The sequence below is a fragment of the Sciurus carolinensis genome, chromosome 7 (assembly GCF_902686445.1).
Source record: "Sciurus carolinensis chromosome 7, mSciCar1.2, whole genome shotgun sequence".
In the NCBI taxonomy this organism is placed as follows: Eukaryota; Metazoa; Chordata; class Mammalia; order Rodentia; family Sciuridae; genus Sciurus; species Sciurus carolinensis.
In genome coordinates this window covers 17732061-17751004 of record NC_062219.1, presented here as the reverse complement: position 1 = coordinate 17751004, position 18944 = coordinate 17732061, and the positions used below count along the sequence as shown (strand labels likewise).

General features: G+C 42.7%; 1 protein-coding gene across 2 annotated transcripts in view; it reads left to right on the top strand.

Annotated features, from left to right (window-relative positions):
• Positions 1 to 18944, top strand: part of Sash1 (SAM and SH3 domain containing 1) — a 168972-nt gene that overhangs the window by 110796 nt on the left and 39232 nt on the right. For both annotated transcript variants that reach the window (XM_047557584.1, XM_047557585.1), the window contains one exon: positions 1162 to 1263. In XM_047557584.1, coding sequence (XP_047413540.1) covers positions 1162 to 1263 — 102 coding nt within the window. The remainder of the gene's footprint in view (positions 1 to 1161; positions 1264 to 18944) is intronic.

Below are 18944 nucleotides of genomic sequence, written 5' to 3'. Positions count from 1 at the left end.
GCTGCATATTTTACTGAATTCTGGTTCAAGTCTGTGAGATAGATTGATCATTTTCCCCATTCTCTGGGTGGAAGAATTGAAACAGACAGGTTAAGGAATTGCACGGGCTCCCAGCTGGCATTTGGTGTGTGGGTCCAACCTTTTGCCCAATAATCAATCCCACCTATGTCCTTCCACACAGATGTGCAGGAGAGAATTTCTGAGGGAAAATAACATTTGGAAAAGTTGCTTTCTCCTTGAGGGATGAGGGTCAGTGTGATGGCTTTGCTGCGTCCCTCAGTTCCAGTGGTTCAGACGTGCCTTGTCACTATCACCTGGGCTTCGGATCAGGCTACTTCTGTTGCTCATTTGCTTGGTTCATGGAGCGTAATTTGATCAATGTCTTAAATTCATGTCTAACAATGACTTTATGATAGAATCTTAATGCAGTGACAACTTAATTGTACTAAGTAGCGGAGCTCAGTTCTGTTTTATGAAAGCACACCTAGAACTTCTCACACGCCATTCTCAAAGGTCCTTCATCTAATTTTGCTAAGTCAAATTTTCTCCCTTTTCTAAGGCATTTCACTTGCCTTTCTGTTTATCAAAAACCAGAGACTTCGTTTCTAAACAGAAGCTTTAAATATCTGAAGATATTCCAGTTGTCATTTTCCTCCCTATCCTCAAGGGTCCCCAGTGAACCCCATTCACTTGTTAGGTAGTGACATTGAACTCATCGGTTGAAGTTCTCAAGAACGAGAAATGTGTTTTAGGTCCGCCTCAGCCTCCTGCCTGTGTCGCTGAGACGTCTGTAATCTCCCCCGTGTCTCCTGCTTTTGACTTCCACATGCTGGAGGTGTTGCAGAGGCCCCACTGCAAATGGTTTCCGTTTTCAAACTTATAATTGCACTGAGGAAAGATGCCTTTGGATGCTGGAGGGGAAATCAAGGCTCTCTGTGGAAGGCGGGAGACAAAGGGCCCATTGTGCCTGTCTGTCTGACTTAGATGAAAACCCGCAGGGCAGGGTATTCCTCTTCCTCTGGTTCTGGGAGACTCGTCTTGGGTTGGCACTTGGTCACCAACAGTGGCATGAAGAAGGCCCCCAAACTGACCCTGCAGCCCCGTGGTGGCCTGCGTTCCGCCATGATGTCCATTTCAACCTTCCACTTCTTTTTGCTGCAGCTCAAGGAATACGAGGCCCAGCACCGGCAGTCGGCGGCCTTGGACCCCGCGGACTGGCCAGACGGCTCCTACCCGGCTCTCGATGGCTCCTCCACCTGCAATGTGAGTTTGCTGGCCCGGGGTGTCTCGACCTCCCCTGCCGCTCAGGGGTGACCTGAACCATTTCCGCCTCAGTGTTGCTTTCTTTAACTCCCAGCTCTCCCCTGGGCCTGAAAATAAGGCCTCTCTTCTTTTCTTGCTAACAGAGACTCATGTATAGACAGACGCATGCTCTTATGCTGGGGTTTTGGCTTGTTTGTGGTAAAGGATACACAACAAAAAAATTGTTACCATTTTAATCACCTCTAAATGCTCAGTTCAGCTTCATTAAGGACACTCACAATGCTAGGCAACCAGCACCACAATCCATGTCTGGTTGTTCATCATTCCAACAGAAATTCTGCACCCATTAAATAATGGCTCCTCATTCTCCCCTCCCCCAGCCTCTGGCAACACCACTGTACTTTCTGTCTCTGTGAAGTTTACTATTTAAGGCACCTGATAAAAGTGGGATCATACATTTGTCCTCAGGTGTATGGTTACTTCAAACCACAATAATTTTTTCAAGGTTCATCTACATTGAAGCATATGTCCAATTTTATGCCTTTTTATGGATGTATAATGTTCCACTGTATGTGTATACCATTTTGTTTATCCATTCGTCCATCAGTGGACACTTGGGTTGCTTCCACCTTCTAGCTGTTGTAAACAGTGCTGCTGTGAACATTAGTGTCCAAGTATCTCATTGAGTCCCTGCTTCCAGTTCTTCTGGGTCATGGCTCTGGTAAAAATTTCTAGGTTACATGGCAATTCTATGTTTAATTTTTTCTTTCCTTTTTGTGACACCAGGGATTGAACTCAGGGTGCTCAACCACTGAGGTACATTCCCATCCCTTTTCATTTTTTATTTTGAGATAGGCTCTCACTCCATTGCCCAGGTTGCCTCAAACTCAGCCTCCTGAGGAGCTGGGTTTAGAGGTGTATGCCACTACACCTGGTTATGTTTAATTTCTTATTTTTTCGAGGAACCATTATACATTTTCTGTAGTAGCTGCACCGTCTTACATTCCTGCCAGCAATGCACAAAGTTTCCAAATTTTCTTACCATTCCTCACTAACGTTAAAAATCTTTTCCCTTGTTTTGATAATAGTCCTCCTAATGGTTATAAAATGTTATCCCATTTGTGTTTTTATTTGCATTTCCCTAATGAATAAGGATGTTAAACATTTTTTTCATGTACTCACTGGCCATTTGTATATGTTTGGATAAATGTCTGTTCAAGTCCTTCGCCTATTCTCAAATTGTGTTGTTATTGTTGTTGGGTTATAGTTCTTTGTGTATCCTAGATATGAATCCCTTATTCTATGTATGATTTATCAATATTTTCTCCTATTCTGTGAGTTGCATTTTTACTTTGATGTACCAAAGTTTAAATTTTGAAATCCAATGTCATTTTTTCTTCTGTTGCCTGTGTTTTGCTGTCATACCCTAGAAATCATTGCCAAAATCATTGTGAAGAAGGTGTCATCTTGAGTTTTTGGCTTTTTTTTTTTTTTTTGGTACTGGGGATTTAACCCTAGGATGCTTTACCATTGAGCTACATTCCCAGCCTTTTAAATTTTTTTATTTTGAGACAGGGTCTTGCAGAATTCATGAGGCTTGCCTTGAACTTGTAATTCTCCTATTTCAACCTCCCAAATTGCTGGAATTGCAGGCATGCAGCACAGTACTCAGCTTCTAATTGTTTCATAGCTTTTAGCTCTTACATTGATCTTTCACCCATTTTTAATGTTTGCATATGATGTAATATATGGGTCCAGCTTTGTTCTTTTGCTTGTGGATATCCAGTTTTTTCAGAACCACTTGTTGGAAAGGTCATCCTTTCCCCAGTGAATGGTCTTTACCCTTACTGAAAATTAGTTGACTGTCTATGTGAGAGTTTATTTCTGGGCTGTTTTGTTCCATTGGTCTAGATATCTATACTTTGCTAGTACCATACTATTTTGATTATCACAGTTTTATATTGTTTTAAAATTGGGAAGCATGAGAGCTCTAATTTTATTTTTTCTTTTTAAAGATTGTTTTAGCTAGTTGGGGTCCCTTGAGAGTCCATATGAATTTTAGGATGGATTTTTCTATTTCTAAAAAATGTGCCCTTGATGTTTTGATAAAAACTGCATTGAATCTACAGGAAAAAAATGTATTGTCATCTGAAAAATATGAAGTTCTTTAACCCATGAATCTATCTTTCCATTTATTTAGGTCTTTTTAAATTTATGTCAGCTATGTTTGCAGTTTTCAGTGTATAATTCTTTGGTTAAGTTTGGTCCTGAGGGTATATATGTTTTTCTTCTTTTAAATGCCGTGTGCGTGTGTGCGTGTGCGTGCATGTGTGTGTGTGTGTGTGTGTGTATGTGTGTGAGGATTTTCTACACATAAGAGTATGTCATTTGCAAAAAGACATAATCTGACTTCTTCCTTTTCGGTTTTGATGAATTTTGTTATCTGTGCTGTTTTTAATGTGACCAACATAGTCCTTTTTAAAGTAGGGGTTTCACAGGGATTATAGGAATTGAAACTCCAGAATTTCAAGTAGACATTTCATGGTGCCATGACCAAACTGTGTGGATAAAGAATGGAGGGGGTTATCCTTTCCCATATTTTCTACAGATGTTTTGTTTAGCTTGTTAGTTTTTATCTTCCTTAAAATCTGGAAGCAACTCTTCCTCTGTGTCCCAGTCTCTTGTCCACGCCCTAAAACATACCTCTTTTCTCACAATCATGTGTTTCAAGAAAGCCTAAAAGTTTCCCGTTTCTATAAATAAATTCCAAACTTCTTGGCCCAGTCAAAGCCCTGTGTGATCTGGCTTTGATCCTTTTCTCCGATCTCATCCTTCACCCTACACCCTGTCCCCTTTCCTCCAACCACACTGGACCCTGCATACATTACTGGACAAACTTAATGCTTTCATACCTCTGTGCTTTACCACATGCATTTTCTGCTACCTAAAATATATCTTCCAAATTTTTCCTGGTGGGACCCTGTGCATCCTTCAAGGTAAAACCTGACTCTCAGTTCCAACTCTGACTTTCCTTAGCCTCCTCAAGTGTATTTATTGCTTCCTATTCTGTGCTTTTGTTAAGGTAGATTTATATGTCAACCCTAAACGGTTATCCTAGCGTATCAGAAATCATTGTACATTTCCTGGCTTCTTGGAAATCACAAGCTCTGCGAGCAAGACAGGCATGCTGTGTTCTTTGTCTCTCCAGTGAGCACCTAGTCCAGTGTCCAGCTCATGTTGAAATGTTTAATAAACACAGTTATATTTGAGCATTTGTGCTTCCTGGCTGCTTTAAGAGCAGGTTTTATGTTTTGCGACTGCAGATTGAATCTTTACCTTTCTTTGCATCTAAGCAACAAATGGTGGTTTATCAGAAGTGAAAGGAACCCTCTTAGTACCTTCTTATTCCTAATTTCCTGAAACAAGGACCAGGGTGCCCCAAGGATTATGAGATCGAAAGCCCTGCCCGGTTTGCTTCTGTGTGAAAGAGATTGAGACGTTACCATTTATAATAATAAATGTGTCATAGGCCAGCCAGCCCTGTGTCCTGGAACTATGAGGTAATCAAAAGAACCATGTCCATGGTTTACATTGTGCCTTTTTGGTCTTTTATCCCAAGTTCTAAAGACTAACATAATTTAAATTGTGAACCTAAAGAATCCTGAAGAATAAATACAGTAACTCAGGACCGGTGTGATTCAAACCCAACTCAGGCAAGAAAACAGACCCATTTGTCCAGAGTGGCTCTTTAGTATGAGACCCACTGTGTACTCTCCTGATTTAACAGCATCTGAGTCAGGGAAGTTAGAAGACTTTGTCTGCACATAGAACTGTGTTAAAACCTCATACACTTAGCCTGCAAGGAGAGATTCTTGTCTCTTTAGGAAAAAGTAAATGTATGTTGAATGCTGTAAGCATTTTGTACAAGAGGCTAAGGAAGAATTATTACATTCTGGTTTGTTGGATCCCTTTCAGGGGGTTAATCATAGCCATCACTTAGCTATAAATTCACAGAATGAAATTGGTTCTTCTTAAGGGTTGGGCATTTTATTCTCTGGAGCATTTCTGCATTTGTTCATTTGGGAGACATTTATGGAACCCTTGCCATGTAGCAGGCATAGTGCTAGAGTTCAGGTACAAAAGTGGAGGAGAAAGAGGCAGCCCCGCCCTCACAAAGCTTGCCCTTTAGTGCAGAGCCCCAGATCACCCCCACACGTGCACAGAAGTTTGACGTGCCACGTCCACATTTCCACTATTAACTTCTTGCCAAACTGACTCTCTATATGGCTTGAAAATAAACTCAGCCTGTTGTCATTGGATGAAAGACCAGACCTAATCCTATGCTCCCTCCATTAGTGTACAAACTTCCACAAGAGTGACCTTTTCTGCCGGGCCCAGGGGTACACAGGTGCACGCCTGTAATCCCAGTGGCTTGGCAGGCTGAGGCAGGAAGATTGCAAATTCAAAGTCAGCCTCTGCAACTTAGTGAGGCCCTAAGCAACATAGTGAAAGCCTGTCTCTAAATCACACTGTGAAAAGGGCCGAGGATGTGGCTCAGTGGGTAAGTACCCCTGGGTTCGATCCCTGGTACCAAAAAAGGAAAAAGAAAAAAGTGTGTCCTTTCTTGGAGCTGAGAGTGTGGCTGATGAGAGTGTGGCTGTTAATGGAGAGAGTTTTCTGAAGCATTATTTACCCTGTGCACTTGGCTCCTTGACTTCCTCCATTGAGTCTTGCCTTTCAAAACTATAGTCAACTTCCACCGTCACTGAAGTTTGCTTGAACTTCATCGCAAACCTAACGTGTCTGATGCTTGCTGCTCCTGTCTTACTGTAGCCTTTCCTGTATTTTTATGGTGAGTCAGCTTGAAATGCTCCCATCCAGAACCTTCTTTCTCACTATTCTGGATTTGCCTCCATAGCAGAGCAGTTAATTTCAGATAATTCCCACTGTGTCCTCCTTCGGCCACCATGAATTAGGCAATTTTCAGCTTTCTATCGATTCTTTTCTATACTGAGATGTAAATAGCCCACTGGCTCTGGTTGGGAATGCCCAGGCCATGAAAGCTTCGGGGATCATAAGGCCTTTGTCACCAGACCTCAATGCCTATATTGATGTCTGACATGCCTTAGGACTTCATTTGCACTGATTTCATAGGCTTCCCCACCCCCACAACTGACATTAGATAATTGCGTGTTGCCTCACAATAAATCCATACGCACATTCCTCCTTTCTAAGAGTGTTAAGTACTAAAGATAGTTACCAGGGGAAGTGAAAAATAGCTTTCTCTTTGCCAAAAGAGAATCTGTTCTGCGCTGTTTCTCATTAATAATAAACTTCTGTTGGGAGTGTTAGCATTTTAAAGAGGGGTTTTGGTGGAGACCTTAACTTTATTCCTTGTTAAACATTGAATGTTTAATGTTTTCCTTTTAATTTATTTTAGTAATTTTATGTTCATTTGTTTTCTGCCAGGGGAAAGGTTATAAGAGCTGTTGCTCTCTGCTATCTATCAGCTTGGTGCCTGGAGGTTCAGTTTACCTTCTTGTTAAGAAAACATTTAAAGAAATCATGCTTTCTGCCTCACTAGGTTGTGTAGCTTTTTACTCAAGATATAAATCTTACTAAATCATTTGTTTTATGCTTTTGCAAAGCTGGTAGGTAAGAGTTGGTGATTTGTACCTGGTGCTTGAATATCATTGAAAATGTTTGCACTGAAGTCATTCCAAAATGTGCCAAACTGCCAAACTGCATGCACTTGATAGTGACGTTATTTTAAATTATTTTTAAAATGTGTAATGTATAAAAAATAAAACAACAGCAATGACAGCAAAACTACAAGAGCGCTTAACAGTCTGTTGCCAACACGTATTTGGTTCTTGTTCATTTGCTTCACTTCATATAAAGCATGTTCCCCCCAAAGTGGTCATTGTGTTTCTGGAGCTGGAGTTCTTTGGCAGTGTGAAGCTGCTGTTGTGACGTGTGTTTGTGAAGTGAGTTATTTTGTAAAGCCTGTCATCGTTTCAGAAGCGGACACTTTTGCATTTGGGGAGATTTAAAGAAGTGGGAAATACCTCTGCGGCTCAGGTTATAAAGTGAACTGTGGTGCTAGACTAAAGCCTTCCATCCACGTACATCTTTTCAGTCTTTCCTGCCAGATACACATACTGCCACTAACCTGGTTTGAGGTGCCGGAGAGCCACGTGGTTGAACTGTGTCCAAAGTTTGACGTAGCAGACAGACAGAAAGCTACGTGGCCACTTGTTTTGCTTTTTTTACAAAATGCCATTTCAAGTGTCTCCTTGATTGAGGACTTTGAAGGTCTCCACTAAAATATCTCCCGTTCTAGGATGTTTCTGTTGGCATCTGTTAAAGGTTTTGGGCACTTTCTAAAATTGGAACCCCTGAACTTGCCCCTCTTCAGCAGCAAGGTTTACTTAGTGATTGGTGTCTTCCTCTCTTCTCCTCCTCCTCCTCACCTGCATCAATAACAGGCATTGTCTTCAATAAGCCAGATGACTCAGATATGATGTTTTGGAAGGAGAGGTTCCCACAGCTTTAGTCTGAACTAGAACTTTCTGAAAGACAATTAGCAATTCTAGTATGTGCAGAAACCGGGTCATCCCTCGCAGTTCATTTTTTGTGGTTCTTGCAGAGAAAGGCTTAGCTTCTATTATGGTGGAAGGAAAGGCTAGCGATGCAGTCGCTTTTATGGACTGTGGTGGGAGACTAGTGCATGTGCTTCCGGGGGGCCCTAAGGAGCTTGAGTTTTGACTCCTTTGAGAAGCAGAGGGTAGAACCTTCAATGTGTATATCCGTGATGCCGTTTTTGGAGTCTGCTATTCTGGGTTGAACCTGATTTTTTTTTAAATGGGATATTCTTGATGTGTTTATTTTGAATATATTTTTTAAAACTAGAGGAATTTTTAGAAAATGTGTGTAAGTTAAAAATTATTGGAAGTTTTTTTGATTGTCTCTCTATCATCTATCATCTATCTGTATCTATCTGTCTATCTATCTATCTATCTATCTATCAATCAATCAATCAAATGGTACTGGGGATTGGACCCAGAGTGCTCTACCACTGAACTGCATTCCTAGTTCTCTTTCATTTTTATTTTGAGACATGATCTCACCAAGTTGCCCAGACTGTCCTTGTGATCCTCCTGCCTCAACTTTCCAAGTAGCTGGGATTACAGGTGTGTGCCACCATGCCCAGCCAGTCTTATTTTTATTATTTAAAGGTGTTCAAAGAAAATATAAACACCAGTGTCACTGAGGTCATCCTATATAACCTGAAGGAAGACTTTTTTATGCCAGCACATGATGAATTTACAAAATCTCCCACCTATAAATATTCCTGACAAGTAAAAAAGTATTATTTCCATATTTTCATGATGTGGATGGTGTGATTTGTTCGATACATAAATTATGTGAAAATGTATGTATGCCATGGTCATGAAGTTGGCGATATAGGAACCATTTTGCTACAAAAATGGTGGGCCTTGATTCCACTGTCTTCCTACATCATTGTGTTTTCTGGTAAGGAAATTTAAGAGAGGATAGATTCCAAGTGTAGAAACAACTTACGTTTCCAAATAAGTTGTTTCCTTTGCTTGGTGTTTACTTTTTCCTTTGTGTTTCTTTTCTAGGGAATGCTTTCATAGATCTGAGTGTGATGGTTTCAACCTAAAAGAGTTCTAAATGACAAGTTTTTTTGTTGTTGTTGTTTTCTAATTTATGGATAGAAAATCATTCTACTTATTGAAGCTTTAATGGTGCTAGACTTAACCATGGGATGGTTGGACATGTGCTTTAGTATTTTATTTCTCACACAAAAGGTGAGTTTACTCAACTGGGCAAGGTAGTGCATGCCTGGAATTCCAACATCTTGGGAGGCTGAGGCAGGAGGATCACAGGTTTGAAGCCAGCCTCAGCAACTTAGTGAGCAACCTAGTGAAAAAAAATTAAAAAGTTGAATTTACTCATTTCACTTGAGAAAGTAGAAAAGAGGCCTAGCGATAGTTGCCAAAGGACATTTATGCTCTGAGTTCTTAGAACAGATATCAGTCATGCTCTGCAGGGCTGGAGATAGAACCTGGGACTGACCCATTCTAGGCAAGTACTTGACCACTGAACTGCATTCCCAGCTCAGCAATTCTTCATACCACTTTTGAGTTATGTTGTGCCAGAATAAATAATCCTTTTCTAAATATTTCTAGGTGTAACTATGTTAAAAATAACTTTTATTGATTCTGGTCTTTTAATGCAGACTTAAAGTCTGCAGATGGTTATTCCGATTTTTAAGAGTAATTTCTGTGAATTTCCACTTTATATGTTTGGGTGGGAATATACAAAAAGAAATATTACCAGTATTTTCATAAAATGGTAAGTTTTGAAACTAAAATGATAGTAAAATGGGGACATATTAAAATTCTTATTAAAAGGATAAAAGTTAGTGATTCCCTAGGTGTCCAGTTTAGGGTAAGATTAAGAGGCAAAATCAATCCATTGGAAAAATATACACAGTGAGGTCTTTTGAGAAATAAGAAATGTGTTCCAACAGGATCTAAGCTGACTGAGAGCTGTTGCTTGGTGACTTCCTGTCATTTATTCCCTGCTGCCCACTCCCATTCCCAGCCTTCTCCCTGGGACAGGGGCCAAAGTTTGAGGCATGTATTTGATGAGTCCCTTAAGATCACCATGTTGAAACACAGTGAGATGAGAAGGAGGCACTTGCCTCTAACCAACCTCTGGAAATCAGGCATTTGCCCAACGTGGGCAGGAGAGGGGCCTGTTAAGCTCAGACGTGAGTCAGACCTGGGCCCAGAGCCCACCCTCCCTCCCACCTGCTAGCTCTGCTTCTGTGGCAGGTCACTCATCTTTGTGCTACAGTCTCCTTACCTAGAAGACAGGTCCATCCTACCATTCCTTCAGGGTATCACAAGGATTAATGGCCCAGAGTGCAAATCCCCAGTGAATGTTAGCTCCCATTACTCTGTATAAACATCTTCTGCCCTTCCCAGTAGCTGTCTTGAAATTTTTGAGTTCTCCTAAAAGAGCTATTTTTGTACATGCCATTAAGTTTACGTATCAGTAGATAGCATGGTCAGAACAAATCTTTCAACAAAAGTGCTTGATTACGTAGTTACACTTTTACGAAGTGCGTAAGCAGTTTTTTGTTTCAGAAGACAACTCACTTTGATGTGAGTGGATCTAGGGATGGCTTCACGTGATTTAGCAAGCATGTTTGGTCATAGGTGGACTTCGGGAGGGGTGAATTGTACTGAAATCATCTGGGGTCTCAGTGTTGAGGGTGATTTCTTTAAGTATGTAGGTGTGGCTTATACACCTGCTATGTTGGAGGACACTCTCACCAGAGGTGCAGAAATAACCAGAAGCTTGACTCTTTGCAAACTAACTGCCTATGTCTCTGTTTTCACCAGTTTGTGCAGTTACAGGGTTTTGAAGGTGGTACCTGCAGACCCTCCTCAACATATCAAGGGCCACGTGAATAAAAATAAATACCAACAACATGTGCAGGTACTACATAATCTGGAGATGTCTATTATAAAAGTTTTAACCTCATATAACTTTTGGATTTAATTCAGTCTTCTTTTTATCATGAGGTTAAGCCCCATGAAATTGTACAGATAGACAGCTTCTGACCTATAAAAATGTCACTTTCATATATCCAACCTGATACATGACTATCAAATAAGATCTACATACCACTTTCCCCCTGTTAACTTATTATGTCAAGTATAGGTGCAATCTGATTGGGGTTAGGAATTGGCATTTCAGTTTGCAGTAGCAGTTTCTTATTTTGCTTCTGGGAGCCACCTCGGGGAGTTTGAGGATAAGAGAGGATTTCCATCATTGGTTCTTATTGATTCGTCATGTCTATTTCTCATTAAATCATATGCTCTCGTGCCAAGCCATACTTATAGGGTGGGTTGGAAAGATACCAGGCCCTCTCGTGGCTCATGGAGAGATTCCAGACTGAGCATCCAGTAAGCCTGATCCTGTGAGCTGGGTCCTAAGCCAGCCCATTGAGATCGTAGGCTGCCCATCACCTGTTTAAAGTCCATTTGAATTTTGTCACCACAGTTACCTCTTATGTCAAAGCTCTTAGAATAACAATCAGTCATCAGAAAATGGCACTCATTTGGAAATTAATATCTTAATTATAATTCAACATAATAATTTCTATGAAAATATCCCTTTGCCTTCTACTCTCTTTTATTCTTTGCCCATCTTTCTCTTCCTTTTCTTACCACACCACCTCCCCTCTGGCAGTCCAGGTTCCCTGTACTGTTGCAGGTATTATGCTAGTAGCATTGCATAATAGTTCCTAAAAGGATGTAAACCACTTCTTGACCCAGAGAGTAGATGAAAGAATGTCATCTCAAGCATTCTTTTATTCATTCATTGAGCAAACATTTATTGAGTACCTACTGAGTGCTGGTTCCTGTGCACACAGTTGTATTTGAAAAGAGAATACAAAGAAATGGATGGCATGATCGTGGACTTACTTGGGCTGCACCCACCTGGTGTGAAGGTGCACACGGGGAATCCACTGAGCCCTGGTGAGCCATTGAGGAGGCCTCCCCAGGGAAGGTGACAGAGTAGGAGTTCTCCAGGGACGGAAGAGAAGTGCAGGTCTGGTGAAGGGAACAGCAAGTCCAAGGTCTAGGTGAGGAACTGGGTAAGTTTAAAACTTGGGTCATATGAGAAAAGTGATTCAAGTAACATGAAACTTTTCCCTTTGTTTGTATTTTAGCTTCCAGGAGATCCATTCTGTGTTTGCTCATTCTTATTTAGGAATTTGTTCTATATTGGATGTCTTGGTCTTTATGTCTGTGACTTTTTAACTCATTCTTGTTTTATATCTTGTCTAGAGGACTCATTTAATTGCATTCATGTACTTATTAAATTATTTTATACAGTGAAACAATTAGGAATTTCTTTGCCTCCTTTTATTTTCTCCTGGTAGAGATACAAGATCGGAAGATCTGATTTTTTTCAATGCTTTCTCATTTTCTCATTCTCTCATTCTCTCCCTCATATTTATTTGAATAGTTGTCATGTGTTTTTTACCTTGATCATTCTTGGGTGGCACTGGTCACATTTTCTATTTGTGCTCATGTAAGAATGGCCTATTTTTGACCCTTTGCCATTCAGATCTGCCCTTTTTCCAAGATAATAGTTGAGAACTTTTCTCTGTGTGTTGCTGCTGGGGCCTGATGAGTGGCCAGAGGCATGGCAGAATGTGTTCTCCCCTGGGACACCTGTGCTCTGCCTTCTCTCTCCCGAGACTGTCCAAGGTGCTGTACCAAGTTCAAGTCAGGTGGTCTGTGGGTGATTGGCAGAGCAGAGCCACTCTTCCTTCCTTCGCTTCTCCAGTTCTAGTGAGTTCCTTTGAACCAGGCTCACTTTCAGTCAGGATCAGCCTCACCATCGACTTCCCATCACATCACTCTTTGCTGCCCAGTAGCCATCGAGATGGGAAGAGGCCGTGCACTCCCCTTCCTTCCAGATTTGGTCTTATATGAAAGAATTCTCTGGACTTTTGCCCATCTGGCTTTTGGAGAAGTGGGGGCCTTCAGGAATTCCTTTCTTACCTTGACCATGGAGTGTTTACATTTAATACATTGGGACATGTACCTTTCCTTGTTTGGCTGCTCTTGGTGGAATATCTTTGCTAGATTTTGGGAACTTTTTTTGGAGAAGCAGGTCCGTTGTTCATTTTTCTAGTTGTTGTGAGAAAGACATTCCATGGTTCAGTGTTTGGCAGAGATTGTGCCTGGTAGTTTTGTCAGTCAGATGACAATCAGTCTTCCCAGCTCTAAATGACTCCTTTTAGAAGGTAGGGATTCAGCCTAGATGGCTTCAGTTTGGAACTTGAAGTAGATTTGTTTATTATTCATTCTGCAGACAGAGGGAGGATCAGGGTAAGGTTGTAGATTGTGACTCTGGGGTGACAGTCTACTTCCAACTTTGACAGATGACTGCTGACCTGGTGGCAGGAGTTTGGGTTGGAGGAAGGAACTTAGTGCACACACCTTCCCTCCATGACCACTTGGCCCCGTCTTTTCTGTATTTCTACATCGTCATCTGCCTAGACAAAGTTGTTTGGCAGCCCTGTCCAAGAAGTCATCATGCCTGATCCATGAGTCAGTCAGGCTGAGATGCCATAAAAGTAATGTGACTTTGTAACACCACCCAATCCCCTTGGACACTGAGCGCTCTGGGGATGAACACTTCATTAACTCCAGAAACTGGAGACTCCAATGCGTGTGTAATTGCCCCACTTGGCAGTGCTTCTCTGAGTCATCCCTCCTCCGTGGCACGGGAAAGTCCCGTGTACTTGGCATTGAGGGGCTTGGGGTGCCTCCCACCTTAGGTGCATGTTGGTCCACCACTCCAGTCCTGAGAGGATCCTGCAGAGCTGTGGACAACCTGCCCAGTACCCCTTTCTACCTTAACTTTGTTACTGTAGCCTATTTAATATGGACAGCCGGTTCCTTAACCTATGGGCAGGGTGACATAATTCCACACAGAAAAATCTCCCGAAGATTTACAGATGGGAAGGAATTCAGCCCTCTCTCCTCTACCCCCCACCCCACCCCACCCCTCAGGAGCTGAAAGGCACTTATTTCTTTGCTCCCTGACCACTTGCAGATTTGGGGCGAGCGGGTTCACCTGTGTTCCGAGTCACTGTGGACTTGATAGTAGGATTCCTGACATCTTCTGTTTTTTCCTACTCCTTTTGGGGGAAAGTAGCAACATTATTTGGGGTGGTTAAGAGCAATTCAAAGCTCACGGGTTTATTAAAAAATAGAATAGAGTTTGTTGTGGAAGGGAACATCCATTTGCTACTCCTTTGGGTTCATCATTAATTTTTTAAAGTTTCTTAAGTGAATTAAGTGCTGACAAGTCTTTGCCCCTAGGGGATGGTAATATTACCTCAAATTCTCACATACTTTTTCCAAATAAAAGTATCCTATAATTATCTCCTCTTCTGCCTCCGCCTCCTCGTCTTCCTCTTTCTTCAAGTCTGGCGACAACTAGTTAATTTTGAAACTGCCAGAGAAATTATTTCAGTGTTACACAGCACCTCTGGGAGAAGAATGGAATCTCATCTTTTTTTCCATATGCTGACAAAAATCTCCCAGTTTCAGAGGCAGTGATGTCACCATCTAATAAGCAAAATATTTCTTGCTAAACCGATGAGTCTCCTTCCCTGACTTCTTCGTGATAAAAGAGGAAAAAAAAAAAACCCCACAATGTGTTTTGCATTTAATATAGTTACACATTTTTAACTGAATATGACTTCTTTAAACACAGTGAGACTAATTTTTTTGTAAACACAAAGAACGACACATCAACTCAATGACTATGACCAGAGACCCCTGTGGTGGCTGGACGATGCTCAGTCCTCACAGTTGGGAAATTTTTGAACATAACCAGCTAGAGACGGTAATGCTGCCCCGAAGGTAGGGAGGGACCTTGAATGCATCACTTCTTGGACCGTGGAGAGAGATCAGGCTTGTTGGAGAGATTATGAAATCCAGCTTGGAGAAGAGGAGGGGCTGGGAAGCCATTGCTGATTGCTGTCACATGCTGTTTATAAGGCACAGCATCAGCCGGACTCTTCTTTGTCCCTCTAGAAAGACAAGCATCTAAGGTCAGATTGGGCACAAAGGAGTGGGACCTCAGGACTATGCAAACACTGGACTTTCAGGCTTATTTAGGAATATGAGAATGTCCCCAAACCTGAGACAAGTGCCTCCCAGTGACATGCCTCAGTGTCCCCAGCCAAAGGTGAGTCCTCTCACACCCCAGTCCCTGTGTCTGTGTTTCACGTATGCAGTTGACGTGAAGCACATACATTTCTGAGCTTGCCTTGGAGCTCCCCCTACCCCTCGACTTCTCAACTGTCACCTTCTAAAGCTAGGGATACAGCTGATTTGTAGTCCCTGCCTTTTCAAATGCCTTGGATCAGTTGCTTCATTCTTTCGTTCATTCATTCATTCTTTCAATTCCACCAGGAAAGGTTTACTTAGCACCAGCATAGGTGCTATTTTTATTTGTCTAAGAGAAGAGAATATGGCAATGCCCGGTATTGGCGATAGTGTGAGGAAACAGACACCCTTTTTACTGCTTGTGAGATTTTAAAATAATACATGTTCAGAGCAAGTCATTAATATGTATCAAAAGTCTTAAAGGTATGTTTTTACTCACCAATTCTACAGTCCAGTCATCTATTTTTTTAAAGTATTTTTAATCATAGATGGACACAATACCTTTATTTCATTTATTTGTTTTTTTGTGTGGTGCTGATGATCAAACCCAATGCCTCACACATGCTAGGTGAGCCACAACTAAGCCACAACCCCAGCCCTGCCAATCATCTATTTTTTAAAAAGAATATGTTACATGTTAGAAATTTTACCCCAAAGTGTTCACTGGGCATTGCTATAATGTTGAGCATGAGAAACAGAAATGTCCAATGAGAGGCATGACTTAAGTAAATGCTTCTGTGATGGAATGCAATTAAATTATTATATTTTTGTATTCTATTTGTTGACATGAGAAAATGCTCAATACATGGTAATTTTACCAAGTGGGATTTGTAGCACCTTGATTAGTATCCACAGAGAGTTCTGGATTTCTCTGGAGGAACCTGCAGAGCACCAAAGGTCTCATGGAGGAAGTGCTATTACAGGCACGTGTGTTGTTTCAACTTAGACCATGTATTCATCTGAGGGAGCCTTTGGGGACACTGTATCTGTGGAAGGTAGGGAAGCTAAAGGTCAAATGTCATCCTTTTTGTACAGAAGCATAAGCATAAGGGTGGAGTGTGTGTGTGTCTGTGTGTGTTGGGAAGTGGAAGGACAAAATAAAAACATTACCACATTTGAGTATGTGGTGGGGGTAGGCCATTTCTCTTACTTCTTTATGTGTTTCTACACTTGCCAATTTTTTAATATTAAATATGTATTGTGTATAACCATACATAGATAATAAATGCCCCTAAGATAGAAAAAATGGCTTCAAGTGTCCATGGTCCTCTTGAAGTGCAGGGAGGGACCAGGTAATACAGCGGAGGCATGGTGTGTGCAGAGTCCTCAGTTGACTACAGCTGGGTGGCGAAGGCCAGGAAGGTGTTCCAGATGGGTGGGCGCCACGGAGCTCTCCCTAGAACAGGAGCCAGCAAGCGCAGAGGTCTCCCGCACAGGACAGCCTGGGGCACTCGAGATGACGTGAGGAGTGTGGGGTTGAGAAGCGGGGCTCTGAAGGGCCTCTACCCATAGTTTCTGAGGAGCGGGGAGGAACACACAGAAGCTGGAGCTAAGGGAAGGGACCTGAGCTCACAGAGGCACGTTCCGCAGTGAGCCCTCTGGACCTTGTTCTGGGGACCTCATGAAGTCAGATGCTCAAATCTGTGTATCTGTAAAACCTGTGCGCTGGTTCAGTTCAAGTCCAGTCCCTGGAGAACAAAACTAGTGAGGCCCTTCCCTCACGAGTTCTCTTCCCTCCCAGTTAGGAAGTTTCCCAGGACGGCCTGGCCCAGTCTAGTTTTCAAATTTCCCAGTTTACACTGTCACACCATGAGGGCTGGGAGCTATGGGGCTGCAGAGTCGAAACTTCTTCACTCCTTGCCAGTTACACAAATATTTATTGAGGGCTCGCTTATGGGCAGGAACTGACTAGGCGTTGTGAATACAAGAGGAGCAGAAAGAAGCCAGGTCCCTGTCCCTGCAGAGCTTCCGGCCTCTGAAAGACCAGTCCATGTTGTCTCCACTGGAGCCCAGTTTTGAATAGCTTTGTGAATACCCTGAATTGTCCTCCAAGAGGTGGCAGCAGTGACATTGAAAAGGTGTGTGCAATGTCAGCCCTCTTTCCCATTCTCTTCAGCAGGCTGAGGAGTGGGCAGGCAGGGAAAACTGGAGATGCTCTTCCCTCCACCTTCCTCTTGGTGTCTGGATCAGTCTGCTCCAGAGCCTCACTGGGTCTCGCATTGACCTGGGGCTTCCAAACCTACCAGGCACTAGGCCTCGCACGCCAGGCTCCTTCCTTCCTCCCAAGAGCCCAGGATGCTTCTCGTTGCCTATTTTAGAAAGGAGCGAAGTTGAGAAACATGCTCAAAGCCACCCGCTCTTCCCAAGGGCCACAAGCGGGATCAGAACCTGCATCTGCTTCATGGCAGAGTCCTGGCTCCTAATCCTGGTCTGGCCTCTTGGCATCTCAGCAGCCTGTGCCACACACCCTCAAATGTCACGAGTCCCCAGCTTTTACGTGGGGAAGCTGTCCTTGCTTTTCTTTCCACAGCACTCAAAAGAGCAGTTTGTAAGAATTAAAATCAGCGCTGTTTGAACTTCAATCAATAATAAAATAGAAGACCGCAGAGGTAATAAGCATTACCAAACTCCGGCTGTTGATTCTGTGCACATAATTTTAAAAACAACAGCATTGTAGGGTAAATATCATTATGCCAAAGTCACTCATGGAGGAATCCTTGGACCCCTAGAAGTAACATGATTTGCTGGAAGATTTGGAAATGAAACCTGGGTTGTTCTATCTCCAGGGGCCCAGGAATGATCCTCTTCCTTGGACCCCAACCCCACTGGGGCATAGTTGTTTTCTTAGTTTCTCCTATGTAACAAGAAGATTCGATCGGGTCTTCTCCAGACAGTCTTGAGGAGTTCTAAGTGAAGAAAATCCCTCTTAACACAGAGTTGTGTAGGGAGCAAACCCACAGAGTTCCAAATTCTCCCCTGCCGTGCTGTCTGTGAAGTGGGGTCATGCATGTAAACCCTAAGCACAGTACCTGGGAATGGAGGGCCTTTGGTAAATTCTCATCCTCGGATGTACAGCACTGGAAAAGTACCTGCCATGGTTTGATTTGGGGCACATGTGGTCCTGAGCTGGCTGTGGGAAAGGGAGTTTGTAAACCAAAGTGTGTGGGAGCAGCGGTTTGTTGAATGGGGAACTGGGTAGTACAGGGAAGCTGTGGCAAACCCTAAAAGGAAGAAGAAAAGGAAGTTCTCTGAAGGATGGGAGGAAACACTTCTGGGGCAGAAGACTTGGGGGAGCGTGGGATTGATGCAATTCTTGCCAAAGAGTGAGCGAGGCCAGCCAGCCAGGGAAGAAGGGCAGGCTGGACCCAGGAGAGGGGAGGGTGCTGGCAGTCCGCTCCAGAACCTGGGACCTCTGCAAGGTAAACCCTGACCTTCCACTGGAGAGCTGTGTATCCCAGTACCCCCTTTTTCTCTTTGTTTAGGCACCTCTGATCCCCTCCATATCTAACCTCCTGTTTTTTTAAGGAGAGGTGGTCATTAGTACTCATTGTGTTCTGCGATGTCCTCCAAAGAGACTGGCCCATGCATAATACATAAGAGCCACACAATGGGAGAGACCGCTGGTTCAGACTGCGCAAGGGGAATAAATGACTTAGGACTGAATGAATTCAGCCCTGGAAAGATAGACATGACTAGCAGCCCACGTCATGGAGGCTTTATATGGGTTTTCAGTCCTGTGTTGTTTAGATGATGCTCTGTTTAAGTAACAGCATGTGCCTGGCGCTCCCCAGAGACCCCTGAGAAAATTAAATGGTCATCTTGTGACACAGTCCCCAGGCTCATGCTTTCAGAATGCCAGAGAACTCAGCTGCCCTGAAA